The 24,845-nt window shown below is 37.7% G+C and overlaps 1 protein-coding gene across 6 annotated transcripts in view; it reads right to left on the bottom strand.

Moving 5' to 3' along the window:
- GABRB1 (gamma-aminobutyric acid type A receptor subunit beta1) overlaps positions 1–24,845 on the bottom strand; it is a 143,538-nt gene that overhangs the window by 29,671 nt on the left and 89,022 nt on the right. For all 6 annotated transcript variants that reach the window (XM_074904735.1, XM_074904736.1, XM_074904737.1 and 3 more), the window contains one exon: positions 1,688–1,770. In XM_074904735.1, coding sequence (XP_074760836.1) covers positions 1,688–1,770 — 83 coding nt within the window. The remainder of the gene's footprint in view (positions 1–1,687; positions 1,771–24,845) is intronic.

Below are 24,845 nucleotides of genomic sequence, written 5' to 3'. Positions count from 1 at the left end.
TTTCTTACCAAACAATTTAAAACCTGAATGAAAAGCTGCACCTCCACTAACTTATATTAGGGCTGATATTGATTATGTGCTTACAAAGAAACAAAATACTTCATTATGGAGAGTAATTCTGAAGGCATGTGCCCATTTCAGTCCTTTAAACAAGGCATCTTCCTGGTGCTATGAAGTTGAAATTATAAACAAGTATAAACATTGGGCTGAGAGCCCATCTTGTCTCTCATCAGTGCTCTAGACTGACTGCTTTTTTCAGTGCCTGACAATCGCCACCTCACAGTTATGCTGAGATATATTACATTTATGTATACACAACTGATGAGAACCCTTGCAGTTCAGAATAAACAGAAATTTTGCCCAGCAACATTTCTAAGGCTCAAAGTGATTTTGTCTTCTTTGGTTTAGACTTATTTATTTTATATTTGTGTTACAATACTACTAAACCTTTATACATGAATATTCCATTGTTTTGAAACTGTCAAAATGATTTTATTTGTCAAATCTAAGCAACTGAAAACTAATGGAATCCTTTTGAAGACTGATGCTGTGAGACTTTAGGGAATTTAACCTCATTTCGGTCCACAGCAAAATCTTACATCATGAGTTTCTGCAGAATGAAAACTGTACTTGCTGGACTTCTGAGAACTTTTAGTTCTTTGGATGGGCTGTGATACAAAACAATGAAAACATTGCTTTTGTTGATGATATAGCTACTAGGAAATTATTATGGTTAATCCTGGATCAGCTTGTTTCTCCGTTTATTTAGCACTTCAAACTATCCATCAAATCAGATGTTCAAATGCTAAAAATTGTTCTTTCTCTTCTGAAAACCAAACTAAAATACTGTCTTTGGGGAAATCTGTTAATCCTTTCTAGAACCCCATACCTCAGAGAGAAGTATTATTAAAAAAAAAAAAGAAAAAAAGAAGAAAAGATTGCTTAACTCTGAGAATGCAGGAGTTGTAACGTGAAAAATGGAAATTCTTAAAAAACTGCTGCATTATTTTGCCTTGGATGCTGTGTAGTCTTAACCAGTTTGTTAGATAGACTGCTCTGTGGACAGTGGCAGCAGCTGGTTTGACCAACAACAGAATAAAAATTATCTTCAAAAATCTTGATAGGCATTTCTCTGAAGGCTAGCGTCATAAAAGATATAAATATGTTAATGACAAAATTTTGCAAGTGCATACCTTGATCCTGTGCTCATGGAAGACAACAGCAAAGCTCTCATTAACCTTGGTGCTGAAGGATCAAGTTGTTTTCTTTTATAACCCCCAAGTGTTTTGGAAAGAGCAATTATTAATCCTGCCACCACTATGCAGGGCAGATGTTAATCTTGATGTTAGAGATGAATGCACTGAGGTGAAGCAATTCAGGTTCTGCAGTGATTAGGCACTGAAGACGGACGGTGCTCAGTTGCTGTCCTCTGATCGAATCATCAAGAAATACTGTTCTCCCTTTCTCTATGGGAGATTTTGAAAGACATCTTACAAGACTGGATCAATCAACATTATAAATTAAACATATTTTGGCTTATGTATTATAGAAATATATTGGGTATGTTCAGTGTGCAAGCTCACTGGACACACAGTATTTGAACAACTTACTCCTGTTTTACCTAACCCATGAATGTCTTTCAATCCACAGCTGTCATTTGGCCAACCCTCTCCCTCCAGTAACTTACAACTTTCAATTTCGAGTGTGCAATTTTGTTCATCCAGAGGATATCTGCGTAGATCCATCATGCAAGCAGCTGTTGTTGTGATCCTGTAAGAGGAAGGTGAAAAACATAATGAGATTTGAAACTACATTTTACCTGTTTGAGAAGGCAAGATTTTCTATAGTGGCTTTTCTGTTTGTTTAAATACAGAATGGTTATGCACATGGATTCCTGGCATACAGGCTTTATATAGCTTGTAAAGAATGATTAAATAATTTATACAGCACAATATACTCGTTACACTATAAAGCATCAGAACATATGATAAGTATCATAGAGCAGGATTTTGACTGAAAACTTTACATGCAAAAGTGTACAGTGTTTTGAAGAACATATAATGAGATTTCTACTTGGACATCTTGTTTTTCATGTTCTTAATTCAGACATCTTCAAATTGCTTTGCAAATTGTTTTATTTATAACTGGTACTGCTGATAGTTTTTTTTTTAGCTTAATTTTTTTCAATTCGTTGTCATCTACTGCTGTTTTAATTTTGTCTGATAGGTATATACATTTTCATCTATGTTGTGGAAATATTGGTAATATCTGATTCATTATTTTTATGGTTTCATAATTAGTTTATTGTTAACTATGATAATTGAACATCACCTCTTAAAAATGTCATGACGCGATCAAACACTTGTGAAATATCATATGGTAGTTACTTAATGAACATTTAAAGTAGCTATGATGTAAGCTGGATCTTCCAGATCCTTGCTCTTTCTAGGGGGCATGTGAATTGATATTCGATTCCTGAAGATATTCTCCACAGCCTAAGCTTTTTTGAAAGGTAGTTCTTCTCCTTTTGTTAGACATAAATCACAGAGCATCTAAGCAAATGCTTGCTGATAAGCCTGTGACTCGGGAGGAAGGTTAAGTGACTACATGAGGATAGGGGTCAAATTATAGCTTCTTTTAAAGATTCCTTTAAAAAAGAAACTCATAATAGTGCTTTCGAAGTCACAAAAGTGAGTTATCACCTGAATTTGCCTTTTTTTTTGGTGATAAATGGGTTCTTAAATGCTTATAAAACTTCTGAAGTTGTGAATGGGAAAACTTGGCTTGTAATTTTAATGGTCTCTCTCTCTCCCTCTCTCTGTCCTACAATTCCTGCCTGAGAAAGGCAGATAACCTCTTTTCTTGATCTGGATTCGGTTCTGTTGTTCCATGTTAATTAATGCCACAGGAACACATCTAAGATTTTACTTTTGATATGCTGAAAGTCAAACACACATTCTGTATTGGGGTGATAATTCTGTCACAGAACTGACAGAATTAAAAGAAAAAAAATGCCACAATTTATCCTAAATCTACAAAATCCATCTGTCTACCTGTGTATCAGGCCATCTAGCAAGAACTGGTATGAGAACTAGTCCATGAAACTACTCTAGAATACTGCATAAAGTACCATAGAAAGGGTATATTTTTCAGGCTGATTTTTGTCACATTAAATTGGATTGCATGTGTCTTAATGGGTTCTGCATTTGTCGTAGAAAAGGTTGAGGGCTTCAGCAGAGATAGGACCTCATTTACTTTGGCCATGTACCAAACACACCTTATTGAAAGGCATTGAGAACACATGTAGTAATCATTTGTCAGACACTTCTTAATAATGCTTAAGATCATGCATAACAATATACTAACATTAGTCACAGTGAAATGCTTTTTAATGAAAGTTTCATACAGTAATGTTTTGTTCCCAATTAATAAGTCAGCCTTTATGGTAATTTAGTTCATCTATATCAATCAGATTTATTTAAGTGGGTACAGAAGTTGACAGTGTTTCCTAGACGACAAGCTTACAGTAGCCAGCTATTTCCTAATGGCCAGTGTATCTGTACTGCTGACTTCTGCAGTTTTGCACATCCTCCATAAGCTACATAAGCAATACCAATCTGTTATTCTTTACAACATCAATGCAAATTAATTATTCAGTAGTAAATAATGCAGTCGTTGTATACCTGAGATTTAAAAATTCCTCATAATTTCTTTTTTTCCCCCTGACATTGTAATGCTGACAACTGTATTGTCTTCTCGCTATTTGTGCAGTTTTTTGTGCACTGGTTAGTTTACTGTGTCTGATCACTACTATGATCCAAGAACAAAAATGAATGTACATGCTACTAAGACCCTGCACTGCTAATAAACCCTTAGTATCAGTTTCTGGCAGCAGTAAGTGATCCAAATTTGCCTAGCCTGTCTATTGGTAATTTCTCATCCTTCATCCTTGTTATATCTCTCCTTGTCTCTATGTACAAGGAAAGGTAAAACAGAAGTACTTAGTCTATGTTCTCTGCTTCCCTCAGCTCTGTTTTGCATTCCCTATAGGGCCAGTAGGGCAGTCTCTGTACTTTGGGGTCAGTCTCCATACTTTGGGGAAAGTCAGTGGTGGTGGTGGGGAGCAGGTCTCTCTATCATGACTACTAACCCCTCAGCAGCAGTGTTGAATGCTACTGTGTCTCTCTGGTGCAATAGCAAGCAGTTGCTTCCAGGGAAGAGGGGCGTGACAGGGTTTTTGCTGAAGTTTGCAGAGACGAGAGCCACACAACATGAGATGGGAAGGACAACTGGAGGCTACTGTCAAGCAGGTCGTAGAGGGTGGCAGTCAAGAAGCTTGAAGCTTGTGGCTTCCATCAGTAGGAGAAAGGATCCTCCTTCATTTGTAGACCTGCAGCTTTGGAAGTGGTACAGTGCTCTATGCAGAGCGGTGACAAACAGTATCTGTCCAAGGATTTGTTAGAGTCAGCTGAGCCTGAACTGCATGCCCATGTGAATGGGAAAAATCAGGCCAAAGCTCCTGGAGGCTCCTTCCTGGATGGGAGGGAGGCACCAACCTGCCAACACAATGTGATGCCTCCTAAAGTTGGAGGTGCTTAAGCTTTATTTGGAATCTGAGTCTTCATAAATCTACTTTTTAAGCATTTCTTTCTCCCTCATGATAGATCTCAGCTGTGTAAAATTTTTAATGACATTATGCTCTGGATAATCACAACACTTGTTTAAGGAGATAAATTAAACCCAGATGCAATTGTAGTAATTGCTATCTCGATTAAAAAAAAAAAAATCAATTTCTCATTATAAATAGAGTAAAATCCCAAACCAGATACTGGCTGCACTACTGTCTCAGTGAAGAGAGTAACTGATGGCTGGCATATGCACCAGAAGCTTAAAACTGAAGATATTCAAATGCAGAATACAAGGGGGTAATGGCGGGAAGGGGAATGCACTAGTCTGTACACAGGGCAAAACTTGCAATATATCTCTGTTCAAGAAGATTAGTCCTGAAAATCTGGGCACAAGCAGTTTGTGGCAATGGTGGAATACTATGAGGCTCTGTTAAAGTTTAAGTGGAGGACTAATTCCACACTTGAAGCAGAGCTATTTATACCTCAGAGTAGGATATGCTTCTTCCAGACCTTCCATTCTTAAAATATGTTTTAAGTTCTGGTGTTGGGGCTAACTTATTTTGTTTGTATAGTGTCTTTCACCCTACTATCCTTACATTATTTAGATTCTTTTGAATATAAATGATAAAAATGGGATTATGCGAAGAACACACGCAGTTAGGTGAAGATATATCATTATGCTACATAATTTTATGTCAGTACTCAGACATTCTGGGATGGAGTGAAGTCTTAATTGATAACAGGCAAGATAAATAATACTTGCAAAAAAGCAAAATGAACTGATTTTTTTTTTTTTTTTAATTGTGGCTTGGGGTTCAAGTTATCTGATCCACTGCTTAGCTTTTATTTTGATGTCTGTCTCTCTGAATACCATATTTTTACTGTATAATCAAGTTATTTTTTGCCAAAAATAAAGTTATATGAAAGAAAACATTGATGTCCAGTATCTGCAAAACTGACTTCCTTAAGTAATACTGTCAGAAGTTTCCCTGCAGAGCAGCAGGTCTTGCAGGAACAAACAGTAAAATTTAGTATTTTGGGTTAAGTCATCAGTGAGCAGTTGAAGTAAGTTCAGAATGAGTGCAAGAAGTGAAGTTATGGTTCAGTACTTAGAGCATTTCATCAAAATGCTGTCAAAAATTGTTCCTCAATTCCCGAAGAAGAAATAGAAGCAATATTTAAGACAGCAATGACAGCTAAATATGGAGATGATCAGAAATAAACAATGTGAATTTTGTCATGGAATGATACTCTATTTGGAGGACAGGTATCAAATTCTAATATGCTTGTTCTTTTTCTCTCAGTCAACAGAACATAAATTATAAATGTATATGAAGATATGAAGTGGGACTGACTAATTTTTCTTTCCTTAAAACTAAAATAAATTCTTCAAATCAAATAAAGAATAAATATGCTTTTCTTAACCAGTACAGAGCTAGGGTTCTAGTACACACTGGACGTAGACTTTCATAATCCAGGTAAGACACTGCTTTTAATAAATCGGTGTTAATTTAACTTCAGTGGTGTCAGGGAAATTAATCCCATAGCAACTGTTTGACATCAGAACCAAGTCCCATACCCTGATGTAATTGGCCTATTTTTTCTGTAATTCAGAAGAATCTTGATGTTTAAGATTTAATGGGATGTCATGTAGGGAGAGTTATTGAAGGAATAGAGGAACACAGAAAAATTGTACATTCAATCTGAAAATTTTTTTCTCTGTCCATGTCATGTACAAGGTTTACAGTTATTGTGCCTTTCTCCAAGAAAAGCCTGAGTGCTTGACCCTGGGAGAAAATATCAGCTCTGAACCTGCAAACATGCTCAACTTCTAGTGCTTGGAAGAGCCTACATACAGGACATACATTTGAGCATTAGGGTTGATATCATGTATTTTATATGATGTAGTGTGTACTTGGGAAATCTGTGTTCAGTGGTCTGTGTTTTACTTCTCTGGCCAAATTGTATTAAAAAAGAAGTTACAAGTGTTAGTAAAATTGGGGAGGGCCAATAGGTCGTTAAATAATAATGCTTTCACAGATCTCATTAGAAGTTGAGAGAAAATTGGAATACCGGGTCCTGAGCCAGACACCATAAAAGATTTAGATACTTAGTTTTAGATATGAGCACATTAGCATGTGGGAACCATTTTTTTAGGTTGGAAAATTATTATAATTTGGCTAATTTTTTTTTTTCTTTCCCCCCCCCCAAATCAGAAGGAAATATATCTTTGACTCTAGGGAGACAAGCTATCACTGCTGTAGAGTACATATTTTGAGAAAAAACTCAAGTTTATAAGGAAAACTTTTGTATGGGTTTAGATTAGCAAGTGCAACACACATTTCCTTTTAATCTTGCTCAGAGAAAGAGTAGAATTGCATAAGCATGAAAAAAAAAAAAAGCTTCTTGAGGAAGGTGTGTACAAAGAAATATACAGCTCAAGGAGTTAAAGTTGTAAGCAGCTGAGAACAGGGTCAAACATGAGAAGGCCCCAACAATCTTTATTATATTGGGTAAAGTGACCTGTTCTACTTAAGTCACACAAAGATTAGGCCAGGAAAAATGTGTCAGACTACAGGCTGACTGTTTTATTGATGTTCTGAACTGGTGTTTGCTTGATTTGCCTCTCCTTCATCTTTGTTTTTCATTGAGAAAAGAAATTTTAAAAATGGATTAAAATTCACAAAGAAGTGAAAATGGGTTTTAAATGTAGAAATCCTGTGGTGTGACTTTCTGAAAAAGATATATTTATATATGTGTGTGTGCATATGTAAATATATATGTGTAAATAACGATGCTGTTTATATTTGGATTAAGCAGAGGGATGTGGATTTAACACACTGCAGATAAATAACATTAGGTCAAACCTTTCTCCCAAGACTTTGATAGAACTTTGTTATTATTTAGAACTGACCAGCCAGCCAGTGGTGCTATGGCAATCAGTCACCATAACCTACAGTGCAGCAAGCTTCTGGCCATGCAGGAGTTGACCTGTTTTCAATGCAACAACCAAGCACGTCTCCAGAACCCACCTCTTCCACTGCCTGTGGACAGTGGTGGTGTGGAAAGGCATCTGAGGTATAGCCTGCATCTTTTGGCTACAGCTCCCACTGACCTGCAATGCTATTGCCTCCTCCTCCTCTGTCACCATGTTCCTTTCCTCCCAGTCTGCCCCTTTAGTTGCCCACATTGAACCTTGAATGAAATGGAAGCAGCTCAGAAGTCAGGTTGGTAACCTCAGGTATCAAGGCGATGAGCAACTGAGGCAGTAATATTATCTTGAGTTAGTATAGCTGCAGCCAGAAAAGGACATGTGGTCAAATTCTTCAATGCCTTTCAAGGGTTGAAACATTGTTTTTAAGTTGAAAAGAACTGCAGTGGTTAGGAAAAAAACATCAACTACAAACTACTGAAAAAAATAGAGAGGAATTAACTATAATAGTACTACTGATCAGTGCTGTAGTATAGTAATGGACTGGGATTCATGCTGAGACCTGGAGGAGTCATTCTGAGTTTATTGTCTATCCCTGTGTACCTAGTAGCATTCCTGAGAGTGAATACACTTGTCAAATGCAGAGGAGGAATATTTAGTTTTCTCTGAGGTATAAATACAAATGTCTGTTTCCAAGCAAAAGACAGGCATGAAAAGTTAATCTACAGGGTGTCAAATCAATCAACTGCATTGGCTTGAAATAAGAATATTTAAAAAATGCCCTTAATAAAAATGTTACTGTCCCTACTGCTCTTTCCAATCACATATGCTCTTCTCCCCCAAAGCTACTGAGCTGCCTGCTTGGGCTGATGTGCTGTCCCTGTTGCTCCCCTGAGACACTCCTTATCTCATTCCTTTTGCCCCAAGTCATATTAATATAACAACTACCCACCTAAATAAGGCAGAATTTGCCCAGGTTGATTATTGTTGTTGTTGGGTTTGTTTAACACGGATCAGTTCATTGACTGGGCTCACTGCTGAGCCCCAAAGACAGTTAAATGATACCATCTCTGAAGAGAGTATTGATGATAAAGAACTGATGAAGGCAGTGCTTGCACACAACAGAGTTTGTCAAGTTATTCCACTGTCAGTGCTATGCACTGGTGAAATGCTACAGGTCAGTCCATTACTGGTAAGCTGCTTGAGCTTTGTCTCAGACAGAAGTCCTGGAGGATTCAAAATACAATTCTTAAATAATGTTTCCTGTCCATCTCAGCAGTAGAGCCTAATCCTATGGGATGCATTCAGTATGTCTTAGGCAGGGGCAAGCCTCTGATTTAACACACACTGTGACATCCATCTAAGAATGCTTTGTGCGTGTGTCTTTATATGTCCAAATGGTTACCAGGTCTGATGCAGGAGATGTTGGCTTGCAGTAAGCATGTGCCTACTCTTGCTGTTGTGGTCATTTCAGTTTGCTCCAATTAACATTATTTAACTCAACCTAGGCACTAGTTTCTTACATTGATTTTGTGTCTACAAAGCTATGCAGAGAAGGCTGTCTTTTTCACTTAATAAAAGTCATGAGTTGTCTCTGAGAATACCTGGCAGCTTGGTGGTGAGGGGAAGGTAAAGCAAGAAATCAGAAATCATCTTAAGCTCTTCCCAAGACATTTGCCCTTAGTCAGTGCTGGGGGCAAGGTAATGGGCTAGATGGACCTTTGGTCTGGCCTTTTGTCATAATTTTAATGTTCTGACCTTTGACCAAGTTAACAGCTTAAATGGAGGTCTACCCGTCACCACTTTGACCATCTCAGGATATCTTTCATTCCCCAAATCCTTTCTTTCTGAGTTCAACTGTCCCATCACATTTATATGGATAGCCTGCACATGCAATAAATGAGTTTGGGGTAGTGCTTCTCAGAGAAGCAAGGTCTAACTTCTTTCACAGGATCTGATACACTCTAGAAGATGAGTGGAAATAGTCCGGTCTCTTCTACTAGAATTATAGTAATACAAAGCAAGATTGATTAAAAAAGAGAAACATGTATCCATGATATTTCACTCCTGTATGCCCAGGAAATATTTGCAATTTCCAAATATTTGATCTAGTTTCTTTCACCTATGCACAAGTGATGACACTGCTTGGTCTTTAGAGTTCTGGTTATATGAGTGGTTCTGCTGAGTTACTCATGTGATCTGAAATTTTGTCAGTAGAGATTGTGAGATCCACAGACTAAGGCAAGTAGAAGTGGGTGCAGTACACTGCAACATCTTTAAGTGTGTATGGTAATATATATTTTTAAAAGCCTGAATCACAAGATGATGTAGACAGAGAGATGAGATGTGGATGTTGTCACAAAATATCTGAAAAAAAATCACAACTCCTTCATTCTTTTCTAGATATACACAGTGGCAAGATGTGCAAAATTAAAAAGGAGAGCTCTTGGACTTGTGCATTGCAGGTTCATTTATGCCTTTGTGAGCAAGCCTATGATGGTGTCAGACTGAGTCACTGGCAATTTGTGCAGAGTTGGAGCAGATGTAAATAACTAATGCATATTACAAAGTAGAGGAGCTTCAGGGCTGTATCTTTGGCAATTTCAGCCATTCAGGGTGAGCAAACTATTAAAGGCTACAGTATGAGAATCAGCTTTGTGCTACCATCTATTCAGGCGTAAATACTCTTTTGCTAGACTGAACCAACTGTGAATTTTAAACCTGTTATCCATCTGCTGTTTATTAATTCCCCCCTCCCCCCCCCCCCCGGTTGTATTTACTTTCTTTGTTGTTGGGTTTTTTTTTTAATGATGAAGGGCTGTTTGCTGGAAAAGGTCACTGCTGGTCTTCCTTTAAGAATACCAGGTTCAGATATTGCTTGAAGCACTTTGAAGGTTATGGGTTTTCTGATGAAGGCTTGCAGCTATAGTGCCTTGTGATCATGGTGCTGTGATCTATAGGACAGAACTGTGTGCTGCCTAAGAACTGCCTGTGAAAAGCTGACGGCCTGGATACTTCACCACCAATGTCACCTTGAGCACTGGGCTGCTGCATGCTGGCCTCTCCACTGTGTTGGCAGAGGTATCTGTGGGACAGTGGTGTTACCCAGAACACGGATATATTCAGGGCTAAATACCCACTTTTCCACAAGGAAGCGTTATTTCTAGTCCCAAAGAAATACCCTGTTCACAGCATGTCTCTGCTGAGTCCAAGGGGTGGTGTGCTGCAGGGAGTGGGGGCTATCTCCTGGAGCACAGGATCTCCTTTAGCTGGGCCTGCTGTTGACCCCTTCCTCCTCCTCAGCTCATGAACCTACAGTCCCAACTACCATTCCTCCTTAAAAATAGATCTTTTATTAAGTTCTGTAAATCCAGAGTGAGACCTGCTCATTAGTAACAAGTGTGTGGGTGGGCCAGACTATGGCATGTCAGGTGTTGAGGAATGATTCATCACACTCCTTCACTATCTGCATCATATTCTCTTCCAGTTTATGCAGTGATCCCCATTGAAATCTAGCACTACACTGTCATGTTCAGCATATTTGAAAATTTGATTTGGGCTAGCAGCTGGCTGATTTGAAGGTAAGTTTTGGAGGCAGTAAAAGAAAGCCAAGTATAATATAAAATATCAGTTCAATGGATATTCACTCCTGAACTCATCCTTGCAATGAACCAGATCTTTGAATGTAGAGACCTGCAAAGTGCCTAACACTATAAGCATAACCTAACATAATAACATCCATATGAGGAGGTGCTCAACCCTTTCAAGGTGTGTCTCATTCCTGGGAAGAGTCAGGATTTTTTCTGCTATATAGGTATGTATTCTGGCTGACTCTTTTTATACTTTGTTCACGTAGAACATTGACTTCCATAGTCAGTGCCAAGTAAAGTGTCTCAAAGGTTAGATAATCTTCAACTTGGGTGCTATAGGCATTAAAATATTTTGTGGAAGGGGATATCCCATTTTAGTTGTCTTGGGACATTTACCATGGCACTCAAAGTAATTGTCAGTAAATTAATCATTGTTATTTTGCTTAAAGAAAACCCCCCTTGCTGAATAATCTGATTTTAAGATGTCAGAACTATGCTGCAGAGAACAGTTACATAGTACTATCATAAAGCAGGGGTGAAGTGAGGAGATTACCCTAAATGGGGCCAAATAGGCTTGCTGGCATCTGCCTTCCACAGGAGAACCTGAAGCTCCAGGACAGAGGTGGGAGTAGGAGGCAGTGCAGAAGGGAAAGCTCTGATGTGGAGGAGTCGGTGAGAGAGGTAGTAGGAGAAAAGGTCTGTAAGGAAATATTTTTCTTTCACTGAATTATAAACTTCTAAAATTAAAGCCTTAAACCAGATATGTACTTTTTACAGATAATGTTAAGATCTTTTTCTGTTCAATACAGTGTATCAGAAATAATTCAGAGTGAAGATGAATGACTTGCACGTGAAAATCTAGAAATATAATAAAAAATTACTAAAATGTTACAATGCAGCTTTTTAAATATTAGGAAAATGCTCTTTCTTTGATGCTTGTAAGCCAAATTTCAGTGCAATGAGACTTTTTACAGCACAGCTATAAACCCATGAAAATAAATTTTATAATAAAATCCCAAGAGAACTATAACTATACCAGGGCAAACAAGATACTTCAATAAAAAGCGCCTGAGAGTTGGAGCTGAAATTTACTGCAAAAAGTAATTTAGTTTGACAGCACAAGTATGTTGCAACTCAAAAAGAAAAAGAGAGTGAGACAGATGTGTGGTGCTTAGCATAAAGAAAGGTCCAAGAGGGAAGTAAAGTCAGATAACTGGTTTTCACCTGTTTTTAATTAAAAAAATAGCACTAAATCTGTAACTTTTTCAGTATCTCTATACAGACCTTCTAAAAGTGACTAAATGCAAGAAGAGTGATGTTACTACTGAAATTCCTAGATGTAGATAACTTCCACGAACTGAAATACCCTGCTCAAGAGGAAGTAGATGACAGCTAGATGGCAGCAGTTAGTGTCTTTTGGTATCTTCATTTTTTGGGTTGTTTGTTTTATTGTTGTTTATTCCAAAATAAAACAAAACTAGACACCAAGATATGTATTGTGTGTGCGTGAAAGAAAGGCATGCACATGGTCAGATGTCTCTACTTCTTTGGCAGAAGAGGAATCTAGGCAACATCTTCCAACACCCAGCCTGGTTTCTAATTGAAAGGCTTAAAGATGTGCTTGGTCAAAATGACTGGTAAACCCCAGTTTGTTTCTGGGATCAGACCTACTTCATACTGAACAATTGTTATCTATCTTCCTTGTAACCAAGGCAGATCTTCCTGGATTTTGGAAGCACGGGTGAGGTTGGAAGAGAGTACTGTCATTTCCCTGTAGGTGCCATGCAACTCTTCAGGAACTGTGATTCTTCATGTAGCTTCTACATGCCAACATTATCATATCAGTGCATCTCAAACAGAAACCTTCAGTCAGAGGAGGAAATGTGCAGAAGCAATAATCAAAACAATTTTCTTTCATATTTTTTGCCTTCTTCTAATGCTTGGCTTGTTATATTTTTCAAGATGGGGGAGTCTGCTCCTTTTCCAGTGGTTGTGGCTTTACCTATGCACTGGAAAAATGGGCAAAAACAGGGGCTTCAGTACTAAACAAACTTGTTTTAGAGACAGAGGTCTAGTGGTTTTAAATGAAGAGAAATTAGGTGTTACAAGCTGTCAAGGGTGGTATAGAAACTCTTTCACAGTTGAGAAGCACAATCCTTTGTTGATTTTGTGAAACATGAGAAACAGAATGATTTTGCATGTGGCATGTCCTCTGACTCTCTGTTATGCAGTTACAAACAACACAGGTTGTCAGCCCTTACTGTTGGTTCACAACACCTGTGTGAGCCAGCAGAAAGCGCAGAGCTCTGAGGGAGTAATTGAGAGTACTTGGGCAGGTGCTTGTCTTTTCTTGTTGGTTTGGCTGGATGGATGTCTAACTTCTGGAAGCATGAACTGAGTGGGGAGTTGCCTTGGAAAACACCAGTAGAAAATACAAGTAAGTGCTGAACTTCTGTGGTTTTTGTGAAACAGGTGCCCGACTTGGCTAAGCGTCTGTTTAAGATGTGAAATGCAAGGCCTTTTGCCGATGGTAGGTGAGCCTTGCTTCTTTTTTAGCTATAATGAAGAATAAATTAGTAACTAATTAATTTCAGAGAAATCTGACTTGATATTTTTAGGACTTCATGGTCCTATATTGTTTTGTTTAAACCACAGTCCCTGCTCCTAAGAGCATGCAACAGAGAGGACAGGCAGCATTTTCTATAGGGGTTCTGTGGAGAAAAGAAGAAAAGGTGTTAAGAGGCAGGAAGAATCCTGATGCAAAGGAGAAGAGGCCTCTGCTTGAATCTGTGGTTAGTTTTACGGCTGTGATTCTTTATAATGAACTTGCCTATGAAAATTATTAATGACATGTATCACCTAGAAAAGATTGCAATAGCAGCAGTAAATGGCTTCTTACAGTGTGTCATTGTACTGCTTTACATTTGTAACTGACTGTAAGACATAATACTTGCCAAAATATGCTTTTATCAGTTACAGAGAAGGTCTTAAATTATCAAGACTTTACAGATCACTCAAGCGATTCTTAATATAAAGCATGATTGATTTCTGAAGGTTTTTCTCAGGTGTTTGGTATTTGTTGTTTTCCTGTGTTCTCCCATCCTGACCAGACAGTAAGCACACCTCATTTGTTCCAGATAGGTAGTTGAATATGAAAACTAATAATTTCAGTCAGCTAAGCTGGCAGTATAATTATGTCTTGATACACATGTTGTGAGGAAACTTGACTGCATCTGAAGAAGCTGAGCTACTGCAGTTAATCTACCATGTGCAGTGACTAATTTCATTGGAGAGCCGAAAGTAAAATGAAAAATCTTGTACTAGGACCTTAATGAGAGGATCTTTGCTTTTGCCAAAATATTGACCCTGATGGCAGTGTAAAGCGTGAATAAAGAAATTAGATTGCCTTTTTGCACACCCCTAACTTTGGAGGAACGTTGATGTGATTTTTGCGTAGAAAACTGATTGATGATCATGCCCTGTGAATGGATCTTAATTGGAAAACAAGATAAATCAGAGAAGAAATGAATGTTTTCATTGCATGTGGCCCCAACTGATTCTGTGACAGCAAATCAGTTTAAGGCATGTATTACTTCAAAGAGTTTTCTAGTTACAACAGCTTATTAATTCTCATAACTTTTTGAATGAGGCATAAATTAATTATAACATTGAAATAAACTTGGGGCAGTAGGGTGTTTCTGTTATTCCAGTACAGCTTCTCTGTAGTTCTTATGCCTTATTTTTCTTTGTGAACTGTGCTGTTGAGTCAGTTAAAACAAACATTGGAATAAAAATTGTACTCTGCCATTCATTTTAATTAGAAAACAAGATTTGGGACACAGTGGGAAGGATCTTTGGGTTGTTGTTTGTACTACTGCAAGTAACACCTCATGGTATTTCTTTCATAATCTAACCAACATGTATCTTAAAGTACTTGGGGGTAGTAGGGCAAATATTAAATAAGAAGATTTGGAGGAACCATGTTTTTCTGATAGCCCTTTAATTTGCAGCTTGGATTGATTTACAGCTGGTGTGTACCCCTTTGCCTTTGGGACAATATTGTCCTGTGGCTTACGCAGCATTTTCCCCTAACATTATTTTTCCTCTTTCTGGACAAGCACATCTCCTGACTTTTGCTGCATGAAACAAAATTCTCTGTTCTTGTTAAGCAGACATGTGCCCCTTCCCAGCTGCAGCAGCACTAGATGAAGAGGTTACCATCTTCTAAGTTACCTTCCCTTTCCTGGAAATTAAAATCCATTATTTTCTACCAGCAGAGCTACTGCTGTGAAAAAACCTTGAATAGTCTTTGTGAATCTGTTTTTGTTGACTGGTAGTTAAATCAGGTAATGTGGTAACTAGCTCATAGTGACTCAGAGTAGGAAGTGTTCACCAAAGCAACCTTAGTTAGCATCTATAAGAGAGCTGTGATCTCTAGCACAGAAACGGTGATGGGTAACTTGGAGTAGACTAGGAGAGATCTTCTGAAACCAGCACAGTGTGGATTAGGAGAAAATATGTGAGTACATATGTGGCTTCCCCTGTATGAATGTTTTATCCAAGCCTGCCCTTTTCACCTGGTTCTTCAGCTGGGCTTCCCTAAAATGGAGCAGGTTAACAAGCCCCAGAGAGTAGCTTAGAGCATTTAGTTTCACCTGACAGCCAACACTGATGAGTCATATGCAGATTTCATCTGAGTGGGTCACATCTTTGAAAAGAAAACTGGGTTTGTGCCAATGAGATATTTTTATCCTAAAAGATCTGTTAAGTAAACCCAAATTTTATAACTTTGAACTGGTAAGGGATGGGCATTTTGTATTTGAATGTGTTGGGGGGGTGGTGATGCTGGTGAATATTTTTGCCAGTTTTGTCTTTCTGTAGTGGTAGTTGTTTTACAAGGTGGGTACCAACATTTTTGTGTATGCTGAAAATGTTTTAGGGGGAAGAAAAAGTTACAAAAATTCTAAGCAGCTGTAGAGCAGAATATATATATTTGTTTGTTCAACTTCATATTTTAATAGAGGGGAGAAGAACTTGCTCCAGTGTTGAAGCTTTGTCCTGTTTTATTTGGTTTTAGACTTCCTTTATATTTAAAACATAATTTCTTTTTATTTTTAAACAATGATACTTACTGCTCTCTAATATTCCCTGAATGATGTGTGCACCAGTGATCCAGCAGACTGATATGTAGCTGTGTAGCATCTTGAATGCACAACATCCATCACTTCTCCTTTGTAAACTGAACATCCCTCATAAACAGCGCACACAGGCTTGTTATAAACAATATATATTTCATAATTTAAACAAGTGTGTATGTCCTGTAGAAAAGACATTTGTATGAATGCTTTCTCCATGATATTTTGGAAGACCTTATTTTGTCTGTTTGCTTTTCTTCCCAATTTTTTCAAATTCTTTCTTTTTTTTTTAAAAAAAATATCCAAAACATACACATTTCTGTTAAAAGCTTCATAGAAAGATTTCCCGGTCATCCAAGTTAGGTACTCAAAATCCACTAGCTATTCTAATTTCTCCTTGGCACAGAACATTTTTCAAATGGATGGAATACAGGACAGCCAGACAGGTGGACCTGTTCAAGCAGAAAAGGTCCAATGAAGTACCTGAAGTACTTAAAGTTCAGGTTGTCCCCTCCATGCCTCATTATGCAGTATAGACATACTTCTTGATACTTAGCATTTTGTAGGGCTGGCAGACTGTAATTAAAACTGTGACAATTTGTATCTGAAATCCAAGAAGACGTATGAATGGAATCTCATGGTACCTTTTTACATATTTTGACTGTAGAGCTGCATTTAGGGTACTTGCATAGAAAGGCTGGCTAGAGAACACTTGTTTTTTTTCACTAAAATCATGAAGGTTAGCTGTGTTCAGAATGGTGGTGTGAATATACTCTGCAAGATTGCATGCACTTGTGAAATTTGAGGAAGCTGGATGTTAATGTGGGGATGTATTAGCTATTGGCAATTCCAGCAGAGAGAATCAAAGCCTTCATGAAAGAAACAAAATGAGCGCGTTTTACGAACCAAAGCCATGAGCTGAATGAGAACAGGGCTTGTCTTCCTCAGCTCTTTAAACATCAGGACAGGTAATATTCACGTACTTTTGAGAGTTTCCTGGCTCAGGCTTTGGTGTTGACCTGTATCAGGCTTTCTTGTCCCTGCCTTCATCCTGCCTCAAGTAAGCCTTAATATTCTGCAAGCTCAGACTCTGCAGGCTTTTTTTCTTTCCTAGCAACACATCTGCATTTGATTTCTACAAACAGTTGACATATAATTCCTCACAGTATCTGTTGTGCCTGTTTCTTCCATCTTTAAGAACACAGTCTGATAGACTCTTTAATGCTACTGTGGCTTTATTCATGCAATGTTCATGAGGACAGAATAAGCAAAAATCTTAGATGATAGCGATGCTCTTCATCATAATGTTAAAATACTGAATTAAGATTGAAGCTTAAAAACAGATTAACTTAGTTTCCACTCAAGGTGTCTGACTCATTAAGGAGAATTTTGAGATAAAATCATATTATTTATGGTGATTCTCATTTTATGTTGTTTTGTCACAACCTTGCTGTGTTGCATGGCTTCTTAGTGCCCTAAGAGGTGGTTGGGTAATTTTTCTTGTTTTTTCTCCTGGGACAAGAGAGAAATACAGTAAGATAGTGCTGCTTGACTACTGTATTGTATTTTCTTCTGGATTTCATAGTTTAGAAATTCTTCCCTGAAATGTTTTCATGATGAAAGAATGCCTATATAATTTATTACAGCTTTCATCGACATAGCTAATGAAAATATAGGAAAGTATGAAAGATGACAAGCCAACCTGTATTGTTCTGAAACTCTCGTCTTTCTATTTTCCACCCTGTATAAATTGTTTCCTATTATTCTCATGTTTAGTAGATAAATAACATGTTATTGCTAAGGCTCAGTGTTCAGGTAAGCCTGATGAAAAGCTGCCCTAAGAATCTACAGCCTTGATGACTGCTCAGTAGATTATCATGGTCTAGATTTTCAATGAGCAAGATGGCTTACTTAAGAGGTAAGCAAACAGCCAGTTTTTCCCTTAGGCCCAGCAGAGCAAGATGCAAAAGAAATATGTAATTTATAAGGAATGATTTACACTCTGGGTTTAGCCTCTTTTTTGCTGTTTCAAAACTGTCTGAGAGAGAGCGTGAGTTCCTCAGGTGGACAGGCTTAATGCTGCTTGTCATTTTTTGCCTCTCTTATTGGCTGCAAACAGTTCATGATAAGGAGCTATTGCACTGTGTTCAAATTCCATACCAGTTACCCAGTGGTTCCACAGAATGATTTCTTTTCATTGAATGGACACCTTATTTTAGTACTGAAGGAAGGAGTAGAGAATCTTTAGAGGAGAGGGATCTAAAAATGGGTTTGGAAATGGTATATTTTAAACTTGATATATTGCAGCTTCTACTGGTTTAAGACATTCTTCCTAGGTCTAATTTAAGGCTCCTTTGGAAGGAGGAATATTTACATATAAATTTTACTTCTTGTTACATTTACACAAAATAAACGCATACCTGGCATAGAGAGAAGAAATATGATAATTTTTTTTCCCTTTGATCTTTTAACTCCTTTTGCTATGGCCAGGGCCGTCTCCTTGAGTATGCTAATAGCTCTTCAATTTGCCAAATAATACCTTGCTTATACTGATAAAATTTCCTACAGGTGACTGAGTATGGCAGAAGATTGAGTTTTTCCCCAAGTGAGTGAAAATTCATGGACAGTACTGTGCAGTATTCAGGCAGCTTTACTTATAATCTTGTGGGCATTCAGGCTTTTGAATTTTTTCAAGAAAATGCTTTGATGTTTTCACTGGCATCTTAAAAATAAGCCTGACATTTTGCTATTAAGACGTAACAGAAAAAAGAAATCAGAAATGGAATTAAAGATTGCTAGTGAATGAAAGCTCATCTATTTGTCTGTCTCTCTCGAGTTGTATCTCAAACAGCCATCAGCTCAATGCTTATAAAAGACAGAAACTTCTATCGCCACTGAGAAAAAATTTCCAATCAAGCAAGCTCTCCACCACTGACATCTCAATCTTGAGCTTATAGGGAAACCTACAAAACATCCTCAAAGATGAACCTGGACACTAAGCTTTATGGCTGTACCATTCATAACCAGAGGAGTGAAATGATATGGCTACACAATACTTGTGGAAAAAGCTGCTGCTTATAACCCTGGGTAGTTTATTGCACAGCACTCTGAATGACTGTGCTTAGGGGAATGGAGGAGGTAGCAACTGTAGTACGGGTTGGAATATCTATTTTATATGAGTTTTGTCAGGAAAGACAATACTGATGGATCTGTGACTTCAAAGCTAATTGTTCTAACCTGTACTTAACTTAAAATTTGTTGCTTTGGTTTGATCAAAGGTTTTGTGTGCCTGAAAACTTGACTATTTTTCAGTTAAATCAGGTGGTGCAATAAAAATACTATTCTTCCGTAGAAGAGAAAGATGAATTTTGGCATATTTGTTTTCCTGCTGTCCTAAAAGTATTTTAGTAGCTTTTTTGTTCTGTCTGTGGTGTTGCTTGTTAGGTGTGTTTTGTTGTTGTTGTTAATGAAACTGAATAAACCAAATACTGTTTATCGTATTTTTAATGATAGCCACATAAATAATCCACCAGTTTGGTTCCTTTATATCTAGCACACTCGTCGTCTGTTTGAATCTGCATGCACTTTTCAGAATTAGGAATATTTTTTAAAGTATTTAACTAATACAAAGCAAATGTATTTATTATGCAGAGAAAAATTATTTATTCTTCTCCCTCATAGTGGTTTGCTTATGAGAAATTAAGCATTCGGTGACTCTAAGGTTGATAATATACCGTATGTAGAGTAATTAAATATCACTGACACACCTGTGACACATGTTCAAAACAAAACTCTTATCTTTGCTTGTTTTATAAAGGCAGAGTCCCAGCAGGGGGCTCCCAGGTAACACTGAGAAACCTTTAGTAGTCAGCAACTGCATCCTGGCTGCATCAAGACAAGTGTGACCATCAGGTCGAGGGAGGTGATTCTTCCCCTCTACTCCACTCTCATGAGACCCCACCTGCAGCACTGTAACATTCAACATAAGAAGGACATGGACCTACTCAAGTGGGTCAGAGGAGGCCACAAATATGATCAGGAGGCTGAAGCACCTCCCCTATGAGGACAGGCTGAGAGAGTTGGGGTTGTTCAGCCTGGAGAAGAGAAGGCTCCAGGGAGACCTTACAGCAGCCTTCCAGTACCTAAAGGGGGCTACAGGAAAGTTGGGGAGGGACTCTTGATCAGGGAGTGTAGCAATGAGGGGTAACGGTTTTAAACTGAAAGAGGGTAGATTGAGATATAAGGAAGAAATTCTTCACTGTGAGGGTGGTGAGACACTGGCACAGGTTGCCCAGAGAAGCTGTGGCTGCCCCCTCCCTGGCAGTGTTCAAGGCCAGGTTGGACGGGGCTTTGAGCAACCTGGGCTAGTGGAAGGTGTCCCTGCTCATGGCAGGGGGGTTGGAACCAGATGGTCTTTAAGGTCTCTTCCAACCCAAACCATTCTATGATTCTTAATGTACACTAGTCATCGACACTTGGGTGATAGCTCTGTATTTTAAAACTTCCTAGAATTTCAGTAAAAGTACTATTTAGAGTATTTATTATATTTTTTAAGCATTTTACTTAAGGTTTTATTTTTTAAACTCTTTTGGCTCCTCTTAAAGTGTTTCAGTAGAAATTGCTTTTCCTTGGATCCAAAGCTAGATGGTAAAAAGCTGAAATTTTTGCTTTGGATCTTTTAAAACTTGGGCTGATATAAGTCTTTTGCCAATTTAGGCTTAACACCATCTAACATCCCTGAAAGAGCTTGGAATTCTTATGCATTTTAATAATTTTCTGCAAATGGGTTAAACGTATACCCTGCATCAAAGAGAGGCAGCATTAATTGTATTAAGAGCAGAATTATCAGTCTCATGCAAAGCAATAATTAAAAAAATGAAAAACTGATATACTATCAATATGGTATATCAGTATGCCAAAATATTAAAGCACTGATTTTATAGCTGTTTCATTTCTTTCAGTGAAAGACTCAACAGTTGGAGGTCTTGTAACAAGACAAGTAGGCTAGTAGCCAACTGTATTTCAAATGATGCCACAGCTGGTGTCAGTGGAATAATTCTTAGGAAATAATCTGACAATTTTTTGATTCTCTTCTCTCCCTCCATTTACAAAATGTCTGACTAGAGATTCAACAAAAGTATTTCTTCAGAAACACTTCTTCAGGTATTGAAATATCTCTTGTGGAATAGTTTGAGCTAATAATATAAATTTTTTTTTTTTTTTTTTGTTGGACTCCAAAGATGTGTTCCACAGATGTTTTCTGACAGAAGAAAATAATGAAAAATGTGTTAAGACACTATTTGAACTAAATCCTTGGTAATAAAATAGATCTGTGCAATGTTTTTCTTTCTGTCCCTTTATCAGAACATAGTAAAACTGCTAAATACAGCATTGTGGACATACAGATGATTTACTTGGATAACTTTTAGGCCTTTTAAAAAGTCTTAAATACTATCTCTCATTTTACAAAAAAAAAAAAAATTAGCCTAAAGAGTTATGGTCTTTCCTTTGTAAAAAGGTTTATCATCAAACATGAGAACAAGTTTAAACATCCCACATCAGTTGATAAAAAATATTAAGATTTCTACACCAGATTGACTTTCCAGGTTCTTCACTTACACAGATATATTAGAAACAGGACTGGAAGTAGATTTATGCTTCTACTATAACCACTTGATCACTGTCTTACCCAACTTATAAATCCATGTATCTAAAGATTATGAAAAATGCTGCATTTGTAGTCTCTTGTGACCATGATCTTGGAAGTGGCTAGCATGGCTCTGCTACAAGAGACAGCAGCAGCAGCATGCATTGGATAGTGAAATTTCCCAGGCATGAGAAGTGCCAAGGGGTCTAAACTTCCCCCAATTTCTTCTGCATGTGTCATGATGCACAGGAGATGTCAGCCTACCCCTTGTATGTAACTTATCTTCTCAGATGATAAACTTTTCTGTCTGATCTATAGAAATGATGGTAATGTAAGAGGATGTATATATACCTTTTTGGAAGATGATTAGTGTCTTGTTTGACCAAGCCTATTGTTATGCATGTGGCTTTGAAAAACTGGTCTTTAGCATTTTATGAAGAACTGGACACTTCAAGTTTGGAAAATACAGTTCTGCTAAAGTTAGAACAAATAATTTGTACTTGTCCTATTTTGGTTTTAGCTGTTCTTTCCAAAGATAAACTAAGTGTAAACTCTTACTGACTTGACTCTAGGAAGGACCTGTGTGGGGTTTTGTTTGTTTGCGTGTATGTATTTTGGTTTGTTTGCTTTTATTTTTTTTGAGGGGTGGGTGGGTTTGGGGGTGGTGGTGGTGTGTGTGTTGTTTTTTTTGGAGGTTATTTTTTTGGTTTTGTTTTTTAATGGAATTTCAAGAATTGGAGAGCCAATGCCTTTGTCAGTGGGACATGTTGTCATTGGTACTGAGGTCAGAGGCTGTGACTGCTGTGTTACTCTGACTTGTGAGCAGGTACCGCAGCTAAGGTGAAACCAGTCACGCCAGGTATAGACCACACTGTACCTGAGCTAGGGGAGCTGAGGCTCATGTTGCTGCCTGATGATTTACCCAGAGATCAAGAAATAATTTGCAGTCAGGTCAGATTCCCATGTAAATCTACCTACTGTAGGCTTAACTGCTGAGAGAGTTTTGGGCTTTTGGCTCTTGCTTTAGGCTCCAAGTAGCCGCAGTACTTCTGCTACTTCTAGATTCTTCCCTGAAATACATTATCTAATTATATTTGCAATCCAAATATGTCATCTGAAACTACATGGATTGTATTTGAAGTACCTACCTCCTCATGCTTGCTCAGGCTGACTTCCCAGTCTAACAAAGAGGTCAGACTTGCAGTTTAAGGTGGAATTGTATTACCGATGCTGTAGCAATACTTGGTAATCTCGCCTTATTAAAGACTTTATACATTAAAACACTCTAGTTGTGACACATTTTGCCTCTTAAAATGAGGTCATTTTAGCCTGGCAGTTATGAGACCACGTACATTGATACTATAGCAAAAATGCCAAATAGAGGAATACACTATCGTACTTTATAGAACAATTCATTTTACATTTTATTATCTCAAGGGCTTGACTGTTTTCTAGATTGTAAATTCTCTTGCAGCTACTTCTAAACTAGGCCAGTGATATTTGAGAAGAAAGGCTAATTGTCTTTTTCTTTTAGGTAGAGACATTTGTATAACAGTGAGGGTTAAGGAGAACATACATTGCCTGAAAACATTTTTATGCATGATTGTTTGCATTTTAGGATTGTACTCAAAACAGTTCTTAATTTTTCTTAAAATTACTTAAAACCACGTGTTTGATTGACTTAGTGAATTAATCAAGGCAGGCTTGCTCTTGATGTGGATACATTTAAACACTTGATGTTGTGCAAGCCAACATGCTGCATGGTGCAGCACAGAGCAGGTACAGACTGATGGCTGTGAGGTACATGAGCAAAGAGGATGCCTCCGAGAAGCAGCAGTCCCAACAACCTGATACCTTTTATTAATTTTCCTTTTTCACTTTGTGTGTTGTTAGTGAATGGGCTGTCCCTCCCAGCATTTGTTCAGGATTTCAGCAGCTTTAGGGTAGTGTTTGTTATGCCAGGTTTTGTCTCTTAAAGAGAACACCTAAATTAGGAGACCAGCCTTTTGTGGATATAAGTGCATTCATCAATGTGGTACAGGTCTGGTAAAATATTTGTTGCCTCCCTTAGGACCTTAATTTACCTGCCTGATACCTTTATTGCATAGAAAAAGTACAGATTTACCCCTCATCCCGGCTCCTCTGACTTTGGTTGAACAGGTACTTCACTGATGTCACCGATCAACATCAATATAAATTAAATGAGAGTAAGGTTGGGTTTAAGCAATTAAGAACTTAACATTTTCTCCTTCAGTAATTGTTCTCAGTATGCCTGCAATTAATAGCATGCAAATTGGAGATCTGCAGCAAAGTACTATTTTAATTATTGTCCCTTTTAAATTTTTATTAGTAGAGGAAAATGGATTTGCTTTTTATTAAATGTATTTTTAATGAACTTTAAGACCTGGAAAACACACATACTGTGGTATGTGTCAAATGTATGCTGATATGAAATGTACTACTTAAAGTTTGTTAGCATATTAGGGTTCATCATGGATCTCTATTGTTATGTACCTGTATACAGCATTATATAAAAACATATACTAAAAAATCTGTACTGCTAACAATATATACCAGCTCTGTAAGTTAAATTGCAGTGGTTTTTAGAGAAGCTTTTGCCTTTTTCTTTCAAAAATACAAGTGGGTTACTGTATATGTTCATTTGGTGTTCCTTGCAAAGTTATATTTGCTTTTTCCCTGAAATACTAGATTTTGAACATATTTCTTGCTGCTTATAAAGTTATGGAAACTTAAACACTAACTCCTAGAGTACAAAGATGAAATATGTGCTATGCAACAGTGTGTATGCAACTGGCCACACTGATACAGTAGGAGTTACATAGCTCACATATGAAAAGATTATGGGACCTTCTTTCTGGTTGCACAATTGTAAGATAGCCTGTTAGGTGTACA

This window comes from Athene noctua, chromosome 4 (assembly GCF_965140245.1).
Source record: "Athene noctua chromosome 4, bAthNoc1.hap1.1, whole genome shotgun sequence".
In the NCBI taxonomy this organism is placed as follows: domain Eukaryota; kingdom Metazoa; phylum Chordata; class Aves; order Strigiformes; family Strigidae; genus Athene; species Athene noctua.
Note: the sequence above shows the minus strand (reverse complement) of the source record. Positions and strands in the feature narration are given on the sequence as shown.